Source organism: Corvus brachyrhynchos, unplaced genomic scaffold (genome assembly GCF_000691975.1).
Source record: "Corvus brachyrhynchos isolate BGI_N302 unplaced genomic scaffold, ASM69197v1 scaffold44, whole genome shotgun sequence".
Lineage (NCBI taxonomy): Eukaryota > Metazoa > Chordata > Aves > Passeriformes > Corvidae > Corvus > Corvus brachyrhynchos.
Window position 1 is genome coordinate 1,885,270 of NW_008238359.1, and position 19,070 is coordinate 1,904,339.

The window sequence follows — 19,070 nt, forward strand, 5'->3', positions numbered from 1 at the left end:
GAACCCCTCTCCATCAGGGATGATCATCAGGGGAGGGCGAAGGCAGGCTGTGTGGTAGCCGCTGTCACAAGAGTCACACAACAAAATCTGTGCAAACAAAACATGTCATGAATATCTTTTGGCACTCACAACGTGTAACAAGCTCCAGAACTATTTCCCCAGCCAATGCAGAAGCATTTGGACTGTGCCAAAAAAAACCCAAAAATCCTGTACCACTTATCCTGTAGCAGGGTTTTTATGGGGAAGTTTATTTATCACAGTTTTCCATGCTAACTCCAGATTTCCCCTTACTGTACCTTCTCAGTACTTAGTGCTACTGGACTATGTAGACTATGTGCCCTTAGTGTAGAATCTGGTAATGCTTTCCAGACCCTAGACTAAGTGGAAAACTCCATCTGACCAAGATGTGGTATGACCTGTTTTCCCTGTACACTCTTACGCAGGAAACCTGGCCTATTTCCTTAGTCAGGATAATTTTATGACCTGGGCAGTAGGGACAAAGTCTGGCAGGCTTGCAGGACATCCGGAATTAGGCAACTACTAAAAGTTCATCCTTAGTTGGGTAAAATTTGAGATATCCCTTGCCATAAAACTTGAGGAACAAAGCTGGCATAACCTGTGTGTATATCTACTGAAATGTTTATCTCTAACATCCTAAAGGTCAAACTTTCTCTCAGCTATGCCAGGATATCTGTCAAACAGCCAAGAGCGGGCTTATTTTGTGGATTTGTATCAGGACTGCACATGATGATTTCCCAAATAAACAGAAGAATTCATGATGGTATCTACCACAAATAAATGAGAACCATGAGAAACAGCAAAATCATGTTGTGCTGTGTCTGGGATTTCACTGTACTCAGTCCGCAGGGTGAGATGCAGCTACATCCAATGAAGATGACTATGCAGCTGTAGCTATGTCATAAGATATTGGAAAGCAGGTATCACACTGCTGGGAATCTTTTTAATGTTGTTTCCTCTGTATTCATTGCAACTGCAGGCACAATCTCAAAGCCTCACACAGATTGGTTCTCAATGGGCTAAGGTGAGTTATACCTCATAAAACATGGTATTTTTGTTTTGGCAAACAGGAAAAATAACTTCCTTCCCTCCTTATCAAAGGCAACTCACCTACTCTCATGAGTTTACCACCTAAAACGTAGAAGATGCCCTCCTACGTATGGCCACCCTGAAGGATGATGTGCCTTCAGCACCATCAAAGTCAATCCACCAAATCTGACACAACAGAGGCTTTCCCCAAAATCCTACCAGCTCAGGATGATTGGGAAGGCCACACTTCTTGCACGGCTCATCATCATCAGCAGGTGGAGCTTCTTCTTCCTCCTCTTCCTCCTCTTCTTCCTCCTCCTCAGAGTTTTTTTCACTCTCAGAGTCCTCAGTCTCTTCATTACTTGAGTATTTCCACCTGCCACGTGTCCGTGTACCCGTCCACCGAACTTTGCTTCTCTATGAGACACCATTTAAAGAAAAAACACAAAGGAAGCTCACAGTTTCTTCCTAGATCTTAAAAAAAATATTTGTCTCCAGAGTAAAGTGATTCATTTCAGTCAGAACAGCTGCAGTAAATTTGCAGCAGAGCATTTCAATGAATATATTGTCTTAAGATCCTTAAAATGCAGCAAGATAAAGGGAGAAAACATTGCATCTATGTGCAGAAAGAAACTTTCAAATAAGATTTAAAAGTAGGAAGACAAATTTTTTCACTCAGCCCCTTTTTTTCTATTTTGGCAAGGCAAACTTCATAGTGAACATGGTAATTCCACATTTCAACTTTCTGACTTTTTCATGATAATTTGCCTCAACCCAAAGAGATTTTTTTTTTCTCCCACCTACCCCCCCATCCCCCCCAAAGAGTTTATGCATTTTATTTTACTTTAGAAAATGTGTTTGTTTCTGAAAAAAGATCATTGCACCTTATAAGTGCATAACTTCTGTCCAGGTCTTTTTTCACATTTATACTTTTTCATTATTTTTCTTAAGTGAAACATGATTCAGTTGGTGCTTCTTTTTTGCTAATCAAAGGGGCATCTACCCCTTTCAATAATATACCATATTATGAATGAAATATCATATTTTGAATATATATTACCACATTTTGAATGAAAAACAGGTTTCAATTAAAATTCAGAAGACAATTCTGAATTATTTAAACTACTTCATGCAACTAAGATAGTTTAGATTTAAAGCAACATGTCAAACAGAAGAAACTTTTGTTCCCATTGACTGATTTGTTTCTCACACCCGTCATTCTCTCACAACTCATTACCCTCACTCCCCACAGACACTGAAAAAGGAAAATAACTTTTCCAGCTTTTTCAACTCAAAACATTTTTTGAATTTTGACTAAACTACTCACAGAACTGAATAAGATGAATAAACTAAAATCCACAAAGTATTCTATTTCTCCTGGAGGATGGACTCATACCAAAGCAGTATTCGTCACACTGATAAAATTCATTTCAGGTTCTTAACATCAGTTTCTACCTATTTAGGGATTTTACTGTTCTCTAAGATTTAGCAGCAAAGGTACTTCAAATCCACAATAGTGTAAGTTTAGGTTTAGGATTCATCATACAGCATCATAATTTCAAATCGGGTTTTTATAAGACCCATCTTTAAATAAAGAAAAGGAACCCCAAGATACAAAGTAAGCTAATAAAGATGCTGGTATTCATCCTGTTTAAATGACAGAAACTTAACAGCTTCAAACTTCTTCCTCTATCATAATTATTTTAAAATATCTCTAAAAAGTAAACATCTTTAGATCTCTTAATCTTTCACAAATAGAGATCAAGTTAAAACACCTGTTGCAACAGTACTTCAAAATTCTAAGGACTTTTAGGACTTACAATCACTCTTACTTTCATATGTTTTCTTTTTTAATTAAAATCTTTAAATGGAAAATTTGTTTTTCATTTCTTCATGCAGTATAGATGTTACCATTCACTGAAAAATCAACTGTCTGTTCATTTTATTAAGGTTATCCAACATAGCAGTATGTGAAAGAAACTTGCTAAATGAGTGAATGCTTTGGGAAAACTACAACATCAGTCAAAAATGTGTTGCAGTGGAAAATTAATAGGATTTTACAAGTTGATATAAAAAAGTGCACTTAAAAATACAAACTCATTGTTCCTCTTTTGTTTTGTACTGCATATCCAGAAAAAACCAGAAGATAAATTAAGAAAGGGTTATTTATAAATACACCGTCTCAGAAGCACATCATACAAATGTATGTTTAACTTCCTGTGATGTATTTACCGCATGTATTTTTAGAGATCTATCCTGAATAAACAGAAGTTAATAATGAAAAAAATACCATCACCCACATTAAAATATGTATCCCATTTGTGAGAAAAGCTAAATTATATCATGAATTCACCACAATACCTTTAGCTTCAGCTAGAAATAGATGTCATAATATTTTTATTCTTTACCATTTGCTGGTTCCTTTTTAGCTTATGTTCGTGACCAACCACACACCAGCAAGTATCCATCTAGTAAATCCAGAGGGGTTACAAGTCTCCATTCAACCACACAGACTCGTATCTGATCACGTCATTTTTTAGAAGAATTCACTCAGGTTGATTTGGTCTACTTAGGTTGGTTTAAGTGACAGATTTTATAAACTGTCAAAGTTTATAAAAAGTCAACAGATATTAGCACTCTCCTAGGGGGTGTTTTTAAATTGGTTGAGTCCACTGACTCGATTGCAAAGCTAGTTTCTTCCAAAAGCTGACCAAAGGAACATAATCCTCAGTATTCCTATGTAAGAGTATATTCTCTTTATAGATAAGATTGCGAGTTTTCTTTAGTCCCAGGTAATAAAACTCTATTTACCTTGTTAACTTTAGAATTTGTCTCCTTCTCTTGTTTTTTTGCATCTTCTTTTCGTTCTGGTTTTTGTGCCGCTGCAGGTTTCTCCTCTTCCTCTTCAGGTCGTTTCTTCTCAGGCTTCTGATCCCGAGTCTCCACAACTTTCGGAGTAGGCTTGGATATTCTTGGTGACCGCCTTAATGTGCGGCCAATGGTGACCTCTTCTGGTGGTGTTTCTGTCTTTCTCTTCCGACTAGAGATCCTGATTGTTAATTTAATTCCTTCTTTCTGTCTTTCAGAAGTTATTTCTTTATTCTCTGTTGCACAGGTTTCTTCTTCAGAAACTAGCTTATATTTAAATTTGCTTTTAGGTACTGGAGATTCCTTTTTACTCTCTGAGGAGTCCTCTAGATTAGATGCATGGGCATCACCTAATCTATCTGGCTCTGTTTTGGCAGCTTCTGGCTCTTCCTCTTGTTTTTCAGGGCTGGATTTTTCTTCTGCTTTGCTCTCCTCAGGTAAAGCTGTTTTACTATCGGAGTCCTCCTTTCCTGAAACAGGTTTCTCTACTGTAACAGGAGAAGTGGATGCAGGAGGTATCTCAGCAGCTTTTGGAGAGTTGTTTTTCTCCTCAGGCTCATCTTTACTTTTCAAAGTCTCTTCATCAGCCAGTGCAAGCTTAGGCAGTTCTGCAGGAGCAGATGCATTTGGGGACATCTCCAGCTTCTCTGAACATTCTTTGGGTGGTGGCAGGCTGTCGTTTTTGAGATCGGTGGCTTGCTTCTCTTCCATTGTTTTGGCACAGTCTTCAGAGTTTGAAGACTCTTCTGCTACCGTCTCAGTAGTTGTGCTGTCAAGGGACTCTTTTTCCACAGGACTAGATTCCTCCTTTGAAGGCACTTGCTGATTAGAAACCTCAGAGACCACAGCCCCAATCTCTTTCAGCACCGTTACTGCATTTTTCTCAATCTCACATGTTTTTATAATTTTACTAACAGAATTTAGGGAGTCTAATACTTTTTCCCCACTTTTTCCATTTTTCTCTTTTAATGAGGTACTGTCTTCCATTGCACTAGCAGAGTGTTCTGACTTATTATTTTGTATGACACTTGGGGTTATTTTTTCACAGCTAACTTCTCCATTTACTAGCACTTTCCCATCAGGACATAAAGCAGTAATTGTAGGGACTCTCTTAAAAGCTTCTTCTTCTGGTTTCCCTTCTTCCTTCAAGACATCCTTTGTTGGAGTAACACATTTACACAGGGGCCCTTTTATTGGACTGTCATAGTCATCTGTCAGTTTGATCTCTCGCTTTTTAAGTGGTATTTTTGCCTGTTGGTCATTTTTAAGTTTTTCACTTTCTTCCACAGATTTCTCCACAATTTCTTGTGGAGTTTTGACATTAACACAAAATTCTAACCTCTCTGGCTCGTGAACTGCTATTTTGTCCATACAGCTTTTTACTTCTTTTAGGTCTTTGGGTTCTGTTTTGTTTTCCTTCACCTCTACTTTAACAGGCTTGACGTTTTCCTTAAAGGAGTCACTTTCTTCCTTGACAGTTTGCTTTTCTTCATTGTGTTCTGAAGGTTTCTCTAATTTCACTATTACTGGTAATTTTATAATTTCTTTTTCTTCCACTTTCTCACTTTTAAGCGTATTCTCGTCTTCTTTGACCACAGGAGGAGGAAGGCTTTCTGATTCCACTGACTGTTCCTCCACCTCCTCTTTTTCTTCTTTGATTTTCAATTGATTTTCTGTTGACAGAGAAAAACAGCTATGAAACAACCACGGGACCTACAGGATTACAAAGAACTTCATTAAAACAGAGGCATACCTAAAAAACCCAACAGCCTAAGTCTCACACAAAGGACTCTTCTCTCACTGAGTTAGTAGAAATCTGGCTTGTCTAACACTGTCATTAAATAAGTGGGCCGACAATTTTTAGCTATAGAACCACTGTTCGGTTTAATTCTATACCAAGATAAATCTAAATTTCAGAAGCCAGCAGCAGAACTCTAGATTTATGCTTCTTTCAACAGACATCTCAGTCCCTTCTTCAGTATTACCACAATACTTCCAGAGGATACACAAAACCTAGGCAGAGGCATGAAATCTCGCTCGAGTCTCTGGACTATTTCAGAAAACAGAACATCGTGTAAGATTCCATGGCCTTCAAGGGAAATTCCTCAGAGAAATGAGTCCCCTGTTTGTACATGATTTTATTTCAAGATATACTTAACTATTGTATTTCAACAGTTCAGAGAAAAGACATTCAGCATTATGGCCTACGGCGAAATTCATCCGGGTTCTCTGGGCATTTCCTACATGCAGACAATACTCCACACTCACTTCATCTGCTGTTTTTAAAAAAAGCAATGAATAGCAGCATATCCCAGAAAAACCTGCAGACCTTTAAAGAATCAGGTTATTCCACTTTGCTAACTCAAGATCATTAGGGCTTGAAGTACAGTTCCAGCATTCAGAATAAACCATACAGCTATTTTGTCACTATGCACTTAAACTTGTTATTTATTTTTACCATAGCCTCTTGGTATCTCAGGTGTTTGTATTTTACCAATCATTTTGTATCAGCCAGAAACAGAACTAATTAGAAAAAACAAATACAATAGCACTGCATATACCAGAACAGCAGCTCCTGCCACCTGGAAGGTGCTTTTGCAAGCATGCCACAACTGCAAACAAAATGTTTTTTTTTCCTTCTATCTCACCCCTCTCCATCAGAGCTAGTGTAGTTTTTTTGCATGATGAGAGCTTCCAAAAGTGGTTAGAAATATACAGGGGAAAGGACATGACAGCTAACTATTACATCTAAGAAATTAGGCGTTTGAGAAAAGAACAGTGAGGAGGAATTCACAGATCTTGTATTTTCAAATACAAGATATGTATCCATTAAATCCCAGTATCAGTACAGTAAAGATGTATCTCTAAGGCTCCAGAAGTGGTAAGGTGCCTTAGAGATGCACATCTTGAAGGCTCAAGGCTGGTTTTTCCCCCTTCATAGAATGATGTCCACTCAGAGCCCTTGTACCTGCCTCTGCAAAGATATCTGTCTCTAACAGTGAGAATGAAGTATTTTCTCTGTGTCCAGATTCTTCCACTTTCCCTTCTTTTCTGTCTGTCTAAACTTTGTTCAACCATTTCTTCCCTTCGCCTACTGCTTTCTCCCAAATTTCATTAAGGATCACCAGAATCCCAAAACCTCCCCATACCAAAAATCAGCAGATGTTCTACAGTTTAACTCCCTGAACTTATCACAACATTTCACATATACACAAAATGACTAAGTCAATGCACAAGCTCTCCTAATGCTACTCAAGTCAATCAATCAGGCCAGCAGAAAACATGCAAGCATTGGGTCAGTCTGCCGTGCATCTGTATGAACTAATTTAATGATACGTGGAAAATGGCCAAAGCAAACAGGTATCAGGTCTTCCAGCATGTTTTCCCTGCATCTCAGTAGGGCTTTCAGTGCAATCCTGGACTACAAAGAGGAGATACTACAGATTTTCAACTGAAAGGCTCTAAGGAATGTTCTGTAAACACACTGACAGCACTCAAATCACTGCAAATGTCAGTAATTTCATTATTTATTACATAGATAGGACATGGACTTGTAGGAGTGAGGCCATGAAGATGCTCAGAGGGCTGGAGTACCTGTGCTATGGAGACAGGCTGAGAGACAGGTTGTTCAGCCTGGAGAAGACTCTGGAAAGACCTTAAAGCATCTCCCAGTACTTAAAGGGGTCTTACAAGACTTTTGACAAGGGCATGGAGAGACAGGGCAAGGGGGAAGGACTTTAAACTAAGAGAAGGGAGATTTGGATTAGATATGAGGAAGAAATTCTTCACTGTGAGGGTGGTGAGGCACTGGCACAGGTTGCCCAGCAAAGCTGTGGCTGCCCCATCCCTGGAAGTGCTCAAGGTCAGGCTGGATGGGGCTCTGAGCAACCTGATCTAGTCGAAGATATCTCTGCCCATTGCAGGGAAGTTGGACTAGATGGCCTTTCAAGGTCCCTTCCAACCCAAACTATTCTATGATTCTGCACCTAGTGCCTAGAGATGATTTTAGACCAATACACAGCCTAATGCAAGTACTGAGCCAGGTGAGTGTGCCACAGGATTTGGGGAATTATCTACAGTAGGGACATTAATTAAAATGTTTTCAAATGGCTGCTCCTGAATTCAATGTAAAGCAAAATCATATATGAAGAAGTGGTCTCAAAATTTAAGTTTAAGTTAAGTTTTAGGTCTCAAGATTTAAGTTGACTTGACTGAGACAAAAGCGTGATCAGTACATGGAATTAATTCTGCAGTGTTGGTAACTATGCAGGTAGTGTTGGCACTTACATGCAGAGTTAGATACTGGAAATGCCTTAGAGCGAAAGAGAATTCTGCTGGTGTTTGTCACAATTTACTGCCATGACTACAATCATCTCTTAGTACTTCCACAACAACTCCAATTTTATCTAAATGTTTATTTATTTCTTCTGTTGTACACTGCTTGTTGCAAAGAAGGAGAATAGAATAGTAAGTCCTTCTCTCTGATACTCAAAACCAAGACAGGCCTTGGCTAATTCCATAAATCCAATTAACTTCTACACGTTTGCAGAAGCATCTATTAACATACTGAAATACTTGTTTCTGATTGTGAAAATATTTTCCTGTATTTTAACAAAATAAGAAGACCAAGTAGTAAAACTGGGGTAAAATTACTTGGGATAACAAGCTTCTAGTTCTTCATGACCTGAAAGAAGATCAGATTCTTAAAAAGTCAAATACTTCAGGCTGACTGATACTTAGCAAAACCAATGCAAAAACCAACAGGTCAGGCGAGTTACTAAATACGTGCAATGACATGATAATAAGGAAGGAAAAAGGTTCTTGGCTTTGATCTTGGAGATCTTTTCCAACCTAAATAATTCTGTGATTTTAATAACAACAATATAGTGGAGGCAGATAAGGACAGCCTCACTTCTACAATGTTTTTGCATTTTAAATTGTTTTAACTTAAGCTCGTGTCTTCTTGAAACATCACGTCAACTGCGAAACATTTGAGGAAATAACCTATATTTTTCTAACTCAAAAGCAAGAATAAACACCGCACCCAATGCTGTCTTGATTTCAATCATGGCATTGCACAAGCAGATTTTTTTTTTTTTTTCAAATTTTAATGTCGCTAAAACAGAAGAAGTTTGGCAGCAGTTCAATGCCCCACAAAAACATACAATAACGAGCATTCACATTATTATACAGAATGTACAGCAAAAAAATAGTTACTGAGAAAACATTTTTACACAGCTATCTTCCTATAAATAAATGTTTGAGAGCAAATATGTACTGAAAAATCCCAAAATATATTTATAATTTCAAAGCATTCAATATTTACTTGATTTACTTTTTTTAAGTCCTAATCTAACACAGTAACTTTTTGTGAAGCTGAAAATTCTAACATTGCCACAGCAAAACACTTAAAGTTTGAGAAAAGAAGGCAGAAAACCTTGTGTGGCTGCTTCTTCACCCTTTTTGCTCTCTTCATCTTCTATGCTTGGACTTTCACGCGATGAATTCTCCTGCTGAGAATTGTTGTTTTTCAACAGAGCAGGATCAATTTGTGCTTTCAAGAGCTCAAGGGTCTCAGCAAGTTCATTGCGGTTTCTGGAAGAGAAAAACACACTGTCTGATAAGCCACTTTCTTACCCCAAAGGGATTAATAAAAAATAAACAAACATTAACTGCTTAAATGAATTACCCTGAAAACCTTATAGAGTTAGATAGTGAAAACACAAGCACAGCGAAATGCTTGTCCCACCAGTGGCTGCAACTTTGCAGTTAGAAACCTTCCAATTTATCCATACCAAAATAAAATTATGCTTTTAGAAGTTATCTATCTCAGTTCCTGTTGGGTCTCAATCCAAGCTGCTACTATTATTCTGTTATTTATTATCCTCTTGTTAACCATCACTGATTATTCTTTGCTATTTCTTTTTTTCTCTCAACAGAGAACAAGCTACAGCTCTCTGCTCATGCACCAAAGAAGCAACCATATAATTTAGGTGAAATTTGCAAAAGCAACCAGCAAAATAATTTAAATAATTTTCGCAAGTGCCCATCCTAAGCACATGCAACAAACACCACCAAGTTGTCTAGAAAACTCCAACTCAAGTTATGAAAGCAAAAAAATGTTGGTGCATATCTGTATGAGCGTGGATCTCAGTGCACTGTAACTCCTTACTTAAACTGCACATCCAACTATAAAAAAACCACCTTAATTTATAAAGAATTTGAGCCATGATTGAACAGAGTCATTGTTTTCTTAATGGACTAGAATCATAAGGCTCTCACACCTGTTTTTTAAAGTTGATGTTCAGCAATTTGTTTTCCCCCAGTTTTAGAGAAAGGAAGGAAGCCTGAAACAATCCCACAGGTTTCAAAACCATTTCGGATTTCTTAATGCATTACTGTGGTTTTCTGCTGTGAGTGTGGACTGTTAGAACCTTCCCAGCAGAACCCTGAGTTCTTCTTCTTTTGGCAATGAATTTTGGAGTCTATAATGCATGGAAGAGATGGATGATGCATGGATCAGCTCTTGATCTGTTTGTTTGGATAAATTTACTTTATTCCCCCACAACAGCTGTCTACATGTAACTCATAGTAATGCTTATCATTTAAGTGGTTTAAACAATTCTGTACACCTCCCTTGGTTACTGAAGTTATGGCAGCGTAAATAACCTGCAGATGGTTTGGGTTGGAAAGGACCTTCAAAGACCATCTACTTCCAACTTCCCTGCCATGGGCAGAGACATCTTCTACAAGACCAAGTTGCTCAAAGCCCTATTGAATCTGGCCTTGAACACTTCCTGGAATGGGGCAGCCACAGCTTCTCTGAGCAACCTGTGCTACTGCCTCACCACTCTCAGAGAAGATTTTTTCCCTAATGTCAAATCTAAACCTGCCCTCTTGTCAGTTTGAAACCATTCCCCCTTGTCCTGTCATTACACACTTCTGTAACAAATCCCTCTCCCTTTTTCCTGAGCCCCTTTAGATACTAGAAAGGGCTCTGAGTTCTCCCTGGATCCTTTTCTTCTCCTGGCTGGACAATCCCAAGTCTCTCAGCCTGTCTTCATGAGAGAGGTGCTCCAGCCCTCTGAGCATCTCCTTGGCCTCCTCTGGATTCCTTCCAACAGGAGTAATTGCAATATAATTTCCCCAAGAACAAATCTGTCCACTTGTAACTTTCCTAACAAAAGGAAGTTAAAGAAGCATTAGTGTTCTATTTTCTAAGGCATTTAGCTGGCCAGTAAGCAATATGGAGCCATGGTTGTCAAGACAGTCTCTTCTTGCTACCCTTTCTATATATTCATTGTAGCTTGAACAAGCAGGAAACAAATTACATGACGGCTGTTACCAACAAATCTGTGAGTTATTTCTGTACATGATTTTTCACTAGAACATAGATGTCAGTGCAGGAAATCCCACTGTCATGAATCCTACTGTGCGAGAAATGAAGATTTACTGAAATACATTTCTGAGCCCCAGTCACAAATAGCTAAAAATCCTACAAAATAAAAAGAAGGAATACCTAACAATGCACTTCCATGTGGATCCATCCTGGTCATCCTGTTCTTCTATGTACATCCTGACGTTATGCTCTTGATCCAGCTGATACCAGTACATGAGGCCATCCTTGTCCCGACCAATGGGCTGCAGACGCATGGCATCAGCATCCTCTTCATTAATGATATTCTTGAACTTTAGATTGTCATCAAACTGACATTCGCAGAGATACTGAAAAAGTAGAAAGACTGTTAAGATATCAAAAATATAAACAGAAAGAAGAAAACCAGCTCATTTTATTTCAGTGTAATTTGGAGCTTCTTTTTGGGCCTCTCTCTGTTGGATCTGTGCATCAGCTGTAGCTATCATTTTTTTCCAGACCACGTTCTTTTTAAGTGATATACAAGGTTTTGGGTTGGGTTTTTTTAACCTGGCTAGCTTAGAAAGCTTATTCTACATTTTTATTACGTAGTAAAATTGATCTCATTCTACAGTAGAACCCATACATAACTTGAAACCAATACTGACAAATCTGTCAAGATCAAAAAAGATGAAGTCCCATTTTGCCTTTGGAATTCAGCAAGATAACAAACACGTTTAAAAGTGTGTATTCCACTGACAAAGAGCTCTTGACAAAACAGTAAGCACAAGACTATTGTCATACAAAGTGTGAAAAATATGCAAACAAAACAAAAATATGCAGTTTGGACTGTCTGTTCCAAGATCAGCTCTATATTTAATACATGTACTTATGGTTCAGTCAAGCTAAATTTGCAAGATCTTAAAGTGAGTGAGGAAGCAGTAATTTAGAACCTTAGGATGATGAATGTTTACCTTCAGAATCCCCAGTTTGCATTCAACACTCATTTCTAGGTATCCTTTTTTTTCCATCTCCCAAGCCCAAGTGCTGTTGAATTCTTGACATATCTGTTACAAACAGAATAAGCAGATTTCTAAGGTTAGGAGAAAAAAGCAACTTTAAATTGTTTTATTAATAGTACCTTACTACAATAATTAATCATACATGACCTCTTTGGGATTGCAGTCAAAGTCTTACACAAAAATAAAAAGTAAAACTGAGGTATGTTAGCAAGCACTGTTGAACTTTCATGGAAGAGCAGATCATCGAGGCCCTGATTACCACCACATTCTCTAAGCATCCTAAATTAGGTAGCACAACTCTGGAATGGGAAGGTATTATTATTTTTGTTGTGCACATATTTTTCTATTTCTGTCTATTTAGAACATAAATTCTCTCAAGCAGACATGTTTTCCTACTATATCTCCTTACAACACTTAGCACATAAGTTGCCAGGGTCTCTTGGGGCCCCTGAAGCCCTTCAATTGTACTGCAGATAAATGCAACTGCTACGCACTCCACACTGTGGAACTATTATTCCTTACAAAATATCTTGGACTTCAAGCTGCTTGATAAATATTTTAAAGTATTGTAAGTATAGCAAATTTCAATTTATTAAAGCAAATAAATTCCACCACCCCAATACGGGGGGGAAAAAAACCCTAACACCAGAAAAAGCAGCAGTAGAGGAGAAATAGATTGAATCAGCATGAGCTCCAATAACAAAGCTGAAGAAGAAATGCCCTCTCCCTCCTAAACAACTCCGATGTGCTTAAGACAACTCTCATGAACAGAGACAAGCTGCTCATCAATTGAGGACACATGGTGGGATCTCCAGTCAGTGAGGCTATTCTAGTGGAAATATCCATGAGAAGGCAAAAGCTGATCACAGCTACAACTCCATTTGGGATTATTTTGAAGTGCCACTGCTGAATCACAGCTGTCAAATCAGTGCAAATCAGTGCCCTTCAGTCTGCAAGGCTGGACTCAATTAAAACAGTGTAGTCTCCTCATCAACAGACTATTATGAAACATAAGATACAGTTACCAAGCTACTTAAAACCTGTCAATCACATCTGAAAGCAGCTTTCTCTGGAAACAGCAGCAAAAATAGTTCTAAATTTCACCCACCAGAAGTAAAGATCAACTGATTCATAATTTAAAACTCCATCTGGGCTTCGACCAAGCAAAGGGGCAGCTACCCCTCCACTGTCCCCACAGCCACACTACCAACCTTCCACTATCCCTAGTACTGACACCATTTCTCAGGTGGCACAAGGGTAAGCCAGCAGTAAGGTCAGCTCAGCCACACCATAAATCATACTCTGACTTTTAAGCTGTGACCTACAGAGAACTGTGAAGAGCACTCTGGTCACAAGGGATCCTGCTGAAGAGCAGTTTTTCCTGCTCTGAGGTCAAGGAATATTACACTGGGACTTCTCTGATGCCAAGCCAAAGCTCACAGCAGGAGACAATCGCTGCTGGCTCACAAAATGAGGCTACTCCACTTTCTCTCTCCTTTTCAACTATGTAATGTGAAGAGCACTGGGAAACTGTATATCAAAACCCTTGCTCAGGGCATATGCTAGTTGCTGTTCATTATTTAGTCATTAAGTATGAGAGCAATAATGAGAAGCTTCATGTGCTATGGAAGTGTGTGACTGTCAAAGCAAAAGCTTTGAGACATGAGAGCTGATGAAGCGTCTGTTCAAACTGAAAAGACTACATTTTGACAATTAAAAACTAGATAATTGTGCTTTCTCCTGACAAGTACTGTCACAACCCTGAGCTACAGATCTCATTGATCCAAGCTCCGCTGAAATCTTAAGTCTCTGCTTTCACAGAGAGGATGCTTCACACTGATCAAATAGCTGCTGCTTGCAGCAACTGCTGGCTTCTGCATGCTAAGAGTGGTCAGCACCTTCCCACCCTGCAAGAAACGCTGAAACATCTCTCAAATAATTCCAAAGCAGCTATGGTGGCATCCAACACTATTACCACGTTCTAAATACTCACTTTAAACAAGAAAAACAGGAGGGTGAAAGACACAGCAGAGGAGTCTCCTTGGGTGGGACTACAGACACCCGAATTGTAACAATCAGAAAAGACAAATGCGTTCAGAATGTGCTGATTTTGGGTTGAAGGTTTCAGATGGACCAGTGCAGAGAAATGTCCTCTGTATAAAAATTTAAGTTATGTTTGACAATAGTTCAAGTAAAACACTTTGCCAGGAGACAGTGCAATGTGACTTAACTACATGTTTCTCAAAATCGGCTAAGCTGGACAGTTCCTCTTAGTTGTTGGAATGTTTAGGACCAGGCATTTATGGCTGATTATGTCAGCCATATGTGACTACACAACATTCCTTGTGCAGAGGAGGAAAGTCAGACTCACAGAGACCTACAGCCATTTTCTTCCATAAAAGAAGATGTGCCAATGCATCTTCACCAGTGCACATGCTGGTGATCCAACTTGGGTGGTTCACCATCAGAAGAGGGAAGGCACTCTCAACTACCGTGTTCACTTCCTATCCCAAAATATATCCCATCTGCCAAAATACCAGCCACAGCTTAGAGACAATTTTTAAGATACTCTTTATAAACACAACCGTCAAGTGAAGTGCATTTTACAATTAGTTGGTATATAAACAAAATACAATAATACATGCACACAAATATTAAGAGCATGTAAGTCTGAATGTCCTCCACTAAAGTTTCCACCTATGTAAGAACATCTAGAATATATCAAACCCTGTTTTATCAAAGCAACACATCAGTAGTTTCTAACAAAGGAAAAACAGGTCAACTTTGCCTGTTAGAATGTCATCCATGATATGTGGAACAATACTGCAGGCATCAAGGAAGAATGCTCTCAGTGCTTCCACACCTTTTCAGTTTTTCCTGGCTTTTGTAGCATTTCCCAATACTCTTCCTTGCTTTTCTAAATTAATCATACTCCTTTGAAATGGGGACAATATTAGCATACCTTTCTAATTAGTTATATTCAAATTCCTTTGTTCTTCAAGGTTCCTTTGAACCACTGGCCAGAATAAGCTTCAAGTTAGCTCTGGAGACTGTTAAATGAAGTAGAATTTATTAACACTTACTTGGTCTTAACAGGGGTGTGAGGGAGGGTTTCCTTACTGCTTCCCTGAAGAAGAATTTCCAAACTGCTTTGAAGATTTTCCAAACTACTCCCTCAAACTTGTTTTATCGCCCTGCTTTCTGCTTACCACACAACTGGTAAGTGGCTCCAGTGGGGTACATAAGTTCTCGAGTCAGAGTTGGGTTTTCTCAGTTTGCTGCAATGGTTTTTGGGTTTATTAAGGAATTTAGCACAATTCAGTAACCACAGTACGTGGTAATACACAAAGTACACACAAGTTACATAAATTATTACATTGCTATTTTTAAAAATTATCATCAATACTTTTAAATTGGTTAAGGGATCAGGATTAACAAAGGCCCTTCAGCAGGTCATTCCCCAACACACTCCCAGCCCTAAAAACATCATCATCTTAAAGGGTACGCAAACCTCAAGACAAATTTATATCTCTGTAAAGCTTATAGATAGCACTTAAGGGGGAGAACTGCAGCTGGATTTGCCAAGTGCCATTATTTGTATGGTTGCTATTACTACGATGCTGTATTTCTAAGCAAGATGTGATCATGGCTGTACAGACAATAACATGATTACAATTCTGTGGATCAAAAGACACATGGAACATATCCAGAGGGGAAATGGTAACCTATTAATTTAGACTACCCTTATATTTTTATTTGTTGAAGCCGTGTAAATTCCTTAAACTGGAAACTATTTGTATGTAAAGTGTCAACAAAGACACAGCTGCAATTAAAATACCAAGACAGAATTATGTAAAACAATGGGATGCTCTATTTTTACTGATGCATAACTACCTTTTCATCTTAGCTGTGCCATTCTGAGCACGCAGACATAAATCACTGCAATACTTTCTTACATTATTAACACATGCTACAAGACCTCTCTACGGTTCCTATATGAATATTAGCCAAATCACAGTAATTACATCATATCTGGACAAGTGATATACAAATGAATTGTTACTGTATAAATCTCTATTCAATTTAACCCATTTGCAGGCTACTAAATCTTCTTTATTTAGAGTCTTAATACTCAAGAAAGTATTTTCCTACCAATTATGAAGGTGGACACTTTCACATGCAGAAGATGGTGCCTATTTTCAGCTGTTTTCCAGAATCTTAGGCAGACTGCAAGTCTGGGATCTGATGCACGCATGTCGATGCTGGCACAGCCCAAGGCTCCTATAACTCATACCAGGGATTGCTCACACAACTGCTCCTCACAGCCATATTCCAGCACTGCAGAATAATACAACATGCATATTGTACCTTGATCAAGTATTTTTCCCATCTGTCTGCTGTGACAGACTTCCCAATTTTTCTCATCAGTTTCAAGTGAAGCTCCACCAATTCTTTTGGGACTGCAGTATTGAGAGACAGAAAAAAAAAAAAAAAAAAAAAAAAAAAAAAAAAAAAAAAAAAAAAAAAAAAAAAAAAAAAAAAAAAAAAAAAAAAAAAAAAAAAAAAAAAGAAGTCGTTAAGTCTGGTGCAAATATTCTTCAATGCTAAACACTGATTACATTGAAACACTGTGACAAACCAAGACATTTTAACAAAACAGAAACTTCAAGCCTGCTGAAGAGCCACCCTGAATCCGAGAGATGGAGGAAGGTTAATTTAATCATGAGTCTTTTTGTTTAGATTTACATTTAGGATAATCATCACCCTTCAGTTCAAGGATACAGACCTCAGTGACAAACATGTGAAAATTCTGGCAGTGTTAAAACCACAACTGGACAGGAACTACTCCAGTCAAACACCTACAAAAATAACACTGCAAGTAGTACACCTGCAGCTGCCTCTAGAAACCCCAAAGCCATATTCTGCACCATGCCTGGAATATCACTGGATCCAAACTATTTTTTGCCAGGTGCATGGTACGGAAGAAATGTTCCTGAAACTCTGTTCTCACAGATGTAGCTTTGCTATACACTTACTCTCTCTTGTACTGGAAAGACAGAGAGGTACTCAAGATATGGGGCTTGAGGAATGCAGGCCAGAAGTGATGCTGAGTACAGCTGCACCAGTGCTGTCATAAAATCAAAGTTTTCCAACCAAATTTATGTATCTCTCAGTGTACACTCCTCAGAAACAACTTCAACAGCTTGTCTCAGCTCACATCTGTGATTTATAAATCAATTTGGCACCACCAAGTGGCAAATTTGCAGAACATTGATTTTATAAGTTAATGAGTAGCATAACTTCTTAAAAATACATAATTCATAATTATTAATGCAATTCTACATGCCCAGTAACATCAGCTTTCTCATCTGTAATGTGTTGAGAAAAACTTCAAAAATTAACTTTTCAAGTATTTTTATTTCTCACCTCTTTGCATACAATTTTATGTTCTAAAAGCATTTTCAGTACTCTATGCACATACACATTGAAAGCTTTAAACTCAAGAACTTTCATTCTCATAATTTATGACTATAATTTTTCTGCTAGTCCAGTAGCATTATTTGACACATCAAATGAGTTTGTTCTAAACTACATATCACCGAGATGTTCTGTTACTCATTTATAAAACTCACCTGCATGAATCTTTTCAATATTTAACTTGAATTCACCCAACCTTTCTTTGTCTTTCAATCAAATGCCTCTATTTTCAGGTGAACATACTGAGTTGCTAAAAAATCAGTTAGATGAAAATGCTTGTGTTGGTTCAGAAATAAAGACATTTCATACACAAACTCCTTCAATAAATAAATATAGAAAGTACCAACCTGGTACTCTCAAAGAGACCTCTTTTCAATGTAGATAATTCATAAGCAAAAAGTCCTGGCTTGTTCTCTTTCATTCCATTTGCATATAATATTTCCATTACCATTACATATTGAAGACACCTAGTACATCTCCTTGCTTTTCCTGAAAATTGATGCTTTTCTGATGATTTTGAACTAACACCTATTTTAAAAGGAACAAGATCTTAAGGTCTTAAGGAACAAGGTCTTAAGCCCAGTAAGTGCCAAGCACCTGGCACTAACAAAATTAAGCACAAAGCACTTTATACACATGAGCAATTCTATCTATGTTAAGTCATACAGTTAAACCTCTGCTTGTGTTTGTGTGACATGGAACTGAGCCAGAGTATTCAAAGTCTTGCTGAATCAAAGCTTTTGTTCAGCATCTTTTTTTGTTTGTTTGTTTTTAATCAGACCTCTTTTTATGGGCACCTACTGATAGGAATCCTAGTTTAAAGAAGCACCGGTGATTTGTTTCAAATAATCAAATGCCCAGTCACCACAAAAATCTCTGCTAGAGCTTTAGTGTAGAAAAAATGGAGAACATGAAAAATTTTAAAAACTGGAGTAATATGCATACCCTTGGGTCAGCACTTCCTGTGAGTTGTGTTAGTACCTACAGACATCTCACTCTTCTCAGTTTAAGCATTTCAGCTCTGGTATTTCTAGGACCTTCATGATGTACCAATGTGATTACTTTTACAAACTTCACAAAACACTTCACATCTATTCTCTGTTTACTGCCCTTTCAAGATGCTTTTCATGTACCACCTAATATTAATGACCGGACTTCTAGGCTGGCTTTTTGCCTAGAGGAATCACACAGTATCCTTGTGGTGTAATGAAGGAGGCAGGAGGTTTGGAGAAGAAAACTGATGTCTAGTTTGCTCTCTAGAGAGTGTGTGAAGTGCAGCCTGACCAGCCAGGTGCCCGAAC

General features: G+C 38.1%; 1 protein-coding gene across 1 annotated transcript in view; it reads right to left on the minus strand.

The window, feature by feature from the left end:
- The window catches only part of RSF1 (remodeling and spacing factor 1), a 42,582-nt gene extending 25,833 nt beyond the window's left edge, over positions 1-16,749 (minus strand). The window contains exons 1-7 of the mRNA XM_017735894.1: positions 16,660-16,749; positions 12,244-12,336; positions 11,435-11,640; positions 9,353-9,510; positions 3,859-5,588; positions 1,267-1,464; positions 38-87 (exon numbers count right to left, since the gene is read on the minus strand). Of these exons, the coding sequence (XP_017591383.1) occupies positions 38-87; positions 1,267-1,464; positions 3,859-5,588; positions 9,353-9,510; positions 11,435-11,640; positions 12,244-12,336; positions 16,660-16,716 (2,492 nt within the window). The 5' untranslated portion in view covers positions 16,717-16,749. The remainder of the gene's footprint in view (positions 1-37; positions 88-1,266; positions 1,465-3,858; positions 5,589-9,352; positions 9,511-11,434; positions 11,641-12,243; positions 12,337-16,659) is intronic.
- Positions 16,750-19,070: the final 2,321 nt, after the last annotated feature.